The sequence below is a fragment of the Myotis davidii genome, unplaced genomic scaffold, assembly GCF_000327345.1.
Source record: "Myotis davidii unplaced genomic scaffold, ASM32734v1 scaffold199, whole genome shotgun sequence".
Taxonomy (NCBI): Eukaryota; Metazoa; Chordata; class Mammalia; order Chiroptera; family Vespertilionidae; genus Myotis; species Myotis davidii.
In genome coordinates, this window is record NW_006290680.1 from 1,847,523 (window position 1) to 1,856,357 (window position 8,835).

The 8,835-nt window shown below is 41.7% G+C and overlaps 1 protein-coding gene across 1 annotated transcript in view; it reads right to left on the reverse strand.

Moving 5' to 3' along the window:
- The window catches only part of CHD6 (chromodomain helicase DNA binding protein 6), a 127,364-nt gene that overhangs the window by 60,383 nt on the left and 58,146 nt on the right, over window positions 1-8,835 (reverse strand). Inside the window, exon 15 of the mRNA XM_015563946.1 lies at window positions 6,549-6,744. Coding sequence (XP_015419432.1) covers window positions 6,549-6,744 — 196 coding nt within the window. The remainder of the gene's footprint in view (window positions 1-6,548; window positions 6,745-8,835) is intronic.

The window sequence follows — 8,835 nt, forward strand, 5'->3', positions numbered from 1 at the left end:
TACATTAATTTAATCACAATGAAGAGGGTGGGAATAAAAAAACTAGACCCAGTATCTTTGGGAAATGGTATTTTGATTGTATGCTGTAAGACTAATAACCAAAAAAACCACTATGTAGTCCAATATTACAGGTTGGTAAATTTTCCTTTTCATAGAATATGGGTAATTCTGAAATTAGTATACTTATGTGTATATTAGGATTGAACAAATGAATATACTTTGTTATGATAAACAGATCCAGGCTTCTTACAGCCAGGGAAAGGAGATACAAATAAGGAAGTGGGAAAGGCTAGAAAGAATTCTGAGGGGTTGGTCTGGAATCAGAAATCTCACTATGGATGGACAGAAATGGAATAAATAGAGATGTGTGGTATGAGCATTTGTGTTAGTATATATAGATACATTTCTTAACTCTGTCTGCTCAGAGAGTCTAGAAGCAATAATACTCCAGTAGCAATGAGCATACCTAGTACCAAATCTTAAGTTTCTAAATGCCATCCTCAAATAAAAGGAACGAGGGATCCATGGAGAAATGGCCAATTCCATGGCTAAACCAAGAAAATGGGACATGAACCTGAACACCTCATGGTCCTAGAAAGGAAGGAAGTGCTCAAAAACTGATGGCAGCCTGTCACACAACACAGGAGCCAATGTGAAGGACCTACAAATGACCAAATCTGAACAACAAATTAAGTAATGAGAGTAATCCTATATAATAAAAGGGTAATATGCAAATAGACCAAACGGCAGAACCAAATAACCAATCAAAGTGTAATATGCTAATGATATGTTAAGGCTGCTCAATCGCTCGCTATGACGTGCATCAACCACCAGGGGGGCAGACAGTCGACTGGTTGACCATTCACTATGATGTGCACTGACCACCAGGGGGTCTGACCAATAGGTTAGCTTGCTGCTGAGCAAGATAGGCTGGACATGCCCTGGAGCCCTCCTGCGGTCCCTCCCTGACCCAATTATGCACCAGTGGGGTCCCTCAGCCTGCGCCCTCCTGCAATCTGGGACCCCTCGGGGGATGTCGGAGAGCTGGTTTCAGGTTGATCCCGCAGGCCACTTCCCTTGAAAGGGCTCATGGCTGGTGAGTGCTGCTGCGGCACCACGAGCCTCTCCTGATCAGGACTGATTGAGCATGAGCCAGCGGCAGGCACAGTGGGGCCGGGATGAGTGGGAGCTGCAGGCAGCGTTGGACTGTGGGTTTCAGCCTGATCCCTGCAGGCCACCCAGAGGGACCCCAACCGTGCATGAATTCGTGTACCAGGCCTTTAGTGAATTAAACACCCATAAAATAAATATTGAGTCCATACTGACAAGTAAATAAATGGTGGGCAAAGGTCAACTGTTCTTTATAGTAGAATTCCAATTAATATCTGCAGAAGGAGCAACTGAAACAAAAAATTACTCTTAGCTAAACACCATAATAATAATTAATGAAGGCAAGAACCATTGATGAATGCTAAAATAGGCAAAAGTATGATGAAAAACAGGTTAAAGTCTCAGAATATCTCCTCCCAAGATAATGATTAATTTTAAAGGTAAAAAGAGTTACTTTATAGTGGAGAAACCAGGCAGATCCCACTCAACCAAGTAATCAAGATTAACATCACGAGTAAGGTATTGACATCATATGCCCCATGATATGATACACAGAAAAGGTCATAACATCACTTCTACAATATTCTTGTCCAAATGCGTAACTTCAAAATCTGATAAGAAAACATCAAGCAAACACAAATTGAGTTCTAGAAAACAGCTGGTCAGTACCCTTCAGAAGTGTCAAGGTCATGAAAAATAAGGAAAGACAAAAGCTATTACAGATTGGAAAAGGCAAAAGAGTCATGACTTTTAAAGGAAGTGTGAGATCCTAGATTGAATCTCAGACCACAAGAAAAACATTTGTAGGAAACTGAAGGAATATGAAGAAAGTCTGTGATAAAGTATTGCATCAATGATAATTTTCTGGTTTCAATAACTGCATTATGGTTATCTATAATAATAAAAGGGTAATATGCTAATTAGACCAGACATCCTTCTGGACAAAGCCGGGCCAGAGTGAAGCCTGGGTCCCGGGTACCTGCCTGTGGCCAGAGGAAAGCCTGGGTCCTGGGTGCCAGAGGGAAGCCGGTGCTGGCAGCCAGGGGAAGGAAGGCCTACTCTTGCACGAATTTTCATATATCGGGCCTCTAGTATAAAATATTAACATTAAGGGAAGCTGGGTGAAGGGTCCTAGAACTCTGCACTTATTTTGCAACATTTTTAAAGTTTAAAATGATCTCAAAGTAAAGGTTGTTTTTTTTTTAACAGACTGAGGAATCTCAGAGGGAGTGGGGGAAGGAAGTGATTAACCAAAGAACTTATATGCATATATGCATAACTCATGGACACAGATAATAGTGCAGTGAAGGCCTGGGTAGGAGGCAGCCATGGGGTAGAGGGTGTCAAAGGAGACATCTGTAATACTTTTAACAAAAAAGATACATTTAAAAAATTAATTTTGTTTTATAATGCTATAAGATACTTAGGATGGTTTCAAAGTCAAAAATGCAATAAGGCGCCTGACTGGTGTGGCTCAGTGGTTGAGCATCAACCCATGGACCAGCAGGTCAAAGTTCGATTCCCAGTCAGGGCATATGAGCTCAATCCCTGCTGGGGGGCATGCAGGAGGTAGCCGACTAATGTTTCTACTTCTCTCTCCTTCTCCCTTCCTCTCTCTGAAATCAATAAAAATATTTTTTAAATGCAAAATGGCATATTTGGAAAAACTAGCTTCTATCCCTATCACTTCCATCGTATTTCCTCACTCCCCCCATAGGTAACCATTTAAAAAAGTTTTTTGCCCTAACCGGTTTGGCTCAGTGGATAGAGCGTCAGCCTGCGGACTGAAGTGTCCCGGGTTTGATTCCGGTCAAGGGCACATGTGCGGGTTGCGGGCTCAATCCCCAGTAAGGGTGTGCAGGAGGCAGCTGATCAATGATTCTCTATCATCATTGATCTCTCTCTCTCTCTCTCTCTCTGATCTTTCTCTCTCTCTCTCTCTCTCTCTCTCTCTCTCCCCCTTCCTCTCTGAAATCAATAAAAATATTTAAAAATAAAAAAGCTTTTGTTTTAGCTTTCCATGGGGCAGGGGAAGGACGAGACAGCCTTTTTAGATAAATGCTGCATACTATGCATACTTTTCCACTTTATTTTTTTCACCCAACACTATATTTAGGTGTCTGCAAACATAGTCCTCATTCTTTTATATATGGCTTAGTCAATCAGTCTTCTATTACTGGACAACTAAGCCGTTTAGTCTTTGACTATTACAATTAGTTGCCGCAACTTCTTTCTGTATCTTTAGTGGTAGTTAAATCTTTAGTATCAGGGGAAGGTTTGATGGATAACTCTGGTAAAGAAAGGAATCAAGATAAGTAACAATATGCGGCCATAGAATTTACACTGATTTTTCTTTTTCTGGCTCATCTAGTGTTGAGAGTAAATTACAGGAGGAAGTTTAAGAAAGGTTCTGGGCAAAGGTCTAATAAGAGGAGCACTGCAGACACTGTTAGTTACCTCTTTAGTATCCACATTTCCCTTTCTTCCTCATTACCCGAACCCTGATTCTTGCAAAGGGCAGCAACATGCACACATGAAACCACTTCCAGCCTCCCGGGGATGACAAGGTAACACAGGTCTAGACAGTGAGATGTAGCAGAAGTGTACTGGAGATATCTGAGAAGGTTCTGCTTTCTGAAAAAAGCACCACACCTTCCTGCCTGGGACATGCAGTATCCATCTGGGAATCAAGAGGATGTAAACCACATTCACTGAGGATGGAGGAGCAGAAAGACAGAAGGAACCTGGGACTCTGATGACACTATGAAGCTACCCAACTAGTCCTGACTACACATCTCTGGACTTCTCATTAACTGAGAAAAGCAAACCTGTTTGGGGGACCACTGCCACAGGCAGCTAAATGATACCAGGAGGTAAACATATGCTCTACCAAGATGACTTACCTGAAAGATAACAAGATGAATCCTGTCACATTTAGAGACTCATCATTTTACAGTAAAAATCCAACAGTTAATCAGATATTCCTAATTTTTCAAACTCACATACAAAAACATGTGGTAGAGAGAGAACTAGGGCAGCAACCGAGATGAAGTCCAAATAAGATCCATCAGCAAAGATATATATACAGAACCCTGGAGTAGTTAGGCAAGTGGGAGCAGTGGTGCCACCCCCACACAGGAAAAATTATAGAGCTCTGATGTGCTCCTGCACAACTTGCAGGCCCACCGTTAGTTCTTTAGTTTTTAATATATTTGAGGTGAACAAAGGCCTACAAAAAAAGTAGTGACGTTCAGATACCAGTGACTGCAAAGGGAAGAAAGGGGGAGGGGCTTAGTTGCCCAAGCAGTGAGGTTTTAAACTGATTCAGGCCTTTAATTGACTATTGTCACTTTCAAGTCCAGAACTTGGCAAAACCTTTCACCATGCCTTTACAATCATGTGAAAATAAAATAGTTGGTACAAAGAACCAAGCATAGTGCTATATCCTTTCTTGACCTTTATGCTACTATTTCAAGTCATTAGCTCTATTACATTTAAAAAGCAGATTTTCTTTAATACCTAAAAATACTACTTATTACTTGATGTAAAAACTGCATAATCAGAGAGGTTAAAGAAATTACTACAGTGCTATTGGAACCCAACCACTTTTAGCATGCTGGTATAATACTGCAGCCCAGTTTCTACACACAAGTATTTTATTTCAAGCCTAGCAATTTTACATTGCTCCTGCCAATCTAAAAGTCTGCCTCCACAGGTCACCTACTCATGCAAAAGAGGAATTAGGCTCTTGGCAGCATGAGTCAGGGAGTACTGGGAAGCGGCTCTTCCTTTTGCAGGTCTCCATTTGGGCTCAATAAATGTGTCAATAAGTCAGTCAAGAGCTGGCTAAGAATAGGAAGGAGAGGAGTTGACAGCATGGGAAATGGAAAAGGATGCTTTGGGACAGCAGGAAAAAAGGAGCAGGGATTGAAAAAGAGAGGACTGACAGGAGGGGGCAGGAGAGAACTCAAAGAAACCTGACTCACTTTATTTGGGATTGAGACTGTACAGTAAGGGCCCGGCCCACCTGCTTCAGGGGTGCCACCTATGTTCACTCCCACCCTAAGTGTGTATACTTTTTATTCCTCTGTCTGGAACATTCTTCCTTCTGACCTTGTAATTTAAGATCCTTCCTCATCATTGAGGTCTCTGCTCAGATCACCTTCTTAGACCACTTTCTAAACCAGGGAATCCAACCCTCATCATTCTTATCCCCTTATCCTGTTTTATTTGTTTGTAATAATTATTGCTCTTTGCAACTCATATATTTTTCCTTGTTTACTGAAAACAGTGCCACACAATTTATTTTATAATGACTTTTCCTTCTGAGTTTTAGCCAATTGTCATCAATTTAATAATTGAAAGGACTGGTTGTTTAACTAGTGGACTGCTTTCTTCAAATAAAATGTTGCCTGGAAACTCATGAAATGAAAAGGACAAAGCAGAATGCTCTGTGTGAAGTGGTGGCCATGGAAGAAGCCCCAACAGGCATCAGCTTGGCTCCCCTCCTGGCCTCCCTTCCCTTGTGGAATCCCCTGGGATCCTCTTCAGTTTTGTGAAGAAGCAGCCTCCAAACTTATTTTCTCAATCACTGTGCCATGAAAAGGTTATGAGGCACCCACTACTCTCCCTACCCTACACTCATACTCCGAGTATTAGAAAATTCACCAAGATACACTTAGGATAAATTCATCGTTAATAATAATGTAAATCTATATTCTAAATGATCTTCTTGAAAAGCTAGAATCTCTTTGGCTAACTTAATGTCTAATCTGGTCACTGTTTCAAACAGGGTTGATGAAGAACTCTAAACTGGAAGTGTTAGCTCTGTCATTTTCTTGTTTGTCTCTGCTTAGTTTTTAAATGTATGAACTTCAATCTTCAAAAAACTTCAATCTTTGTAAATCATCCTTTAAAGTCACCATTATTTAACTTGGGTAACACTAGAAAATACAACCTGTAAATCCACTTAAAAGGGCATATATAAACTCTGCATTAAGTGCAGAACAAATGAGCTAGTGAGGATGCCTGTCAACCCTGACACACCGTGGAGCTTTCCCACCCCTGTGTTATTTCCTTAGCGGAATATGACATATGACCATTTAACAAACAAGCCGAGTGAAAATGCCAGAACTGAGGATTAGTCAAGCTTAATAATTTTCTTTATGTCTGATGATGATAATAATATCTATATTTGGAGGCTACACGCTATGAAATATCATTTAATTTAAAGTAAAAGGAAAAAACAATTCTCTGATTAGTAGGAAGGGCCAGCATTTACTTTTCATTCAGTTTCCCCAGGTCGAGGCCTTAAGCCTGCCCTCTGGCTGACACCATAGCATGGCACATGGCAGACACTCTATAGCCAAGCCAGGCCCTGCCATAATGTTCTTGGGTTCGGGGTGGCTCAGGCAAACAGCAATCATCCTAATGGTTACCTGCAAGTCATTTTGAGGGTTCCAGTCTGAATCAAATATGATGCAGGTATCAGCGGCTGTGAGATTGATCCCCAGGCCTCCCGCTCTGGTGCACAGAAGAAAGACAAAGCGGTCTGAGTCTGGCTTACAGAACCGGTCGATGGCTGCCTGGCGCAGGTTTCCCCGTACTCGCCCATCAATTCGCTCATAGGTGTATCTGAGGGGACCCAAACGAACGAAAGCCCAGGTGTTAATCATGACTTCAATGGAGAACAGCAAACAATGCAAGAAGCTGTTGACCGATGGCCTTAAATCCCTCACTTCTAAATATGGACCAAATGTCCACAGTCTAGAAGAATCCCCACCCTCTACATATGCAGCAGGGCAGACATCTAAACCTGCACTGCAAAGTGTTGCCCCTCAAAACCAACAAAACCCAAACCAAAACAAAAAACCAGCCACAAACTAAGGAGGACTAGGAGAATTGTAAACATAAATATCAATTCCCACTGCCCAAATAACTTATTCTCAAGTCATTTCCCAGTTTTAACTTGCACTGAATGTGATCATAAGACCCAGAAAAGCAAATAAAAGCCTCAACCACCTGCTTTCAGTTGTGCTCATAAAAGGAATCAGAGTTCAAATCAGTCCCTCACTGCTTTCTGGGAAACTGAAAATGGGAAGAAGACTATAATGACAGGCAGTCCCTTGATGTCTGGACTGGTCGTCTCTAACCTAACAGTTACTCAGCACTTTAAATATATTTTATTGACTTTTTTATAGAGGGGAAGGGACAGGGATAGAGAGTTAGAAACATCAATGAGAGAGAAACATCGATCGGCTGCCTCCTGCACACCTCCTACTGGGGATGTGCCTGCAACCAAGGTACATGCCCTTGACTGGAATTGAATCTGGGACCTTTGCATCTGCAGGCCGATGCTCTATCCACTGAGCCAAACCAGTTAGGGCAACTCAGCGCTTTAGAGGTGCACAGCAAACCCTCCAGGCTTACAGCGGAAACCAAGGTCTTCTGGGCAGTATATTGCCAAGCAAGTAGGGAGAACTCACAGAAAATGTTTTGTACTATGTCAGGGGTGGGGAGAACTGAAGAATTTTAAAGCAAAATAAAGGGAGGAAGTAAAGCTGAATATGCTTAAGAAGGCATATACCTGTGTGGAAGTTAAGAAATAAAGGTGGAAAGCATGGTGGAGGAGAGGGGAAAAGGAAAGAGAATAAGAATGAAACACTATGGGATCATATTACTATCTGTCTACCCAATTAGAAAACACAGACAGTACCTTTATGATGAAATAATGTAATTAATAGAGCATTAAAATATTGTAGCAACCTGGACAGCTGCTTAGAGTCTTATTCTTTTCTTACTTAGCCCTGCCAACACATGAATTAATAAGGGAACGTTGCCCTGGACCCAATTTGACCTCCAAGCATGAATTGGTTAGTAAAGTAGAAGTAACAGAACCTTGTGAGAAGAGGACCAAGTCATCCTAGACCCAACAACAGTCAAGAACATGAATCCTGATGAAAATCTTATCAGTAGCCAGAATTTGGGAAATCTGGCCTCTAAAAATTCAGATAAATAATTGGCAAGAGAATAAGAATAGACAGTCTAGGGGCAGATAACTCTGTGTGGGGATGACTCTAGACAACTAAATGTGGCAACACAATCCTGACTTCCTTGAGGAAAAGGAAACTCCATGTAAAGAAATCACCCAAGGAAATCCATGTAAAGAAACCAAACCAACTCAGACTCTAAGGGACATGTAGCACAGCAAAGAACCAAGTGCAAACATATGTCTTCCTTTTACAAAGCTGCAGTGCACCCATACCTGGAATTACAGGTGTAGACTTTCTTTTTTTTTTTTAATGTAACAAACTTAGGAATAATATTTGAAACTACAGTAGCAAATAAAATGAGTGGATTGTCATGATGATCTTATAAAATAAAAGATAAGAGTTACATTCTAAATTCTATAAAACTATGAAGCAATTAAATAAAATTATCATCCTATATAATAGAGGTAATATGCAAATTGGCCATCACTCCAACACACAAGATGGCCGCCCCATGTGGTCAAAGACGGCCGGCAGGGGAGGACAGTTAGGGGCGATCAGACCTGCAGGGGAGGGCAGTTAGGGGCAATCAGGCCTGCAGGGGAGGGCAGTTAGGGGCGATCAGGCCTGCAGCGGAGGGCAGTTAGGGGTGATCAGGAAGGCAGGCAGAGTGGTTAGGGGCGATCAGGCAGTCAGGCAGGGGAGCAGTTAGGAGACAGCAGTCCCAGATTGTGAG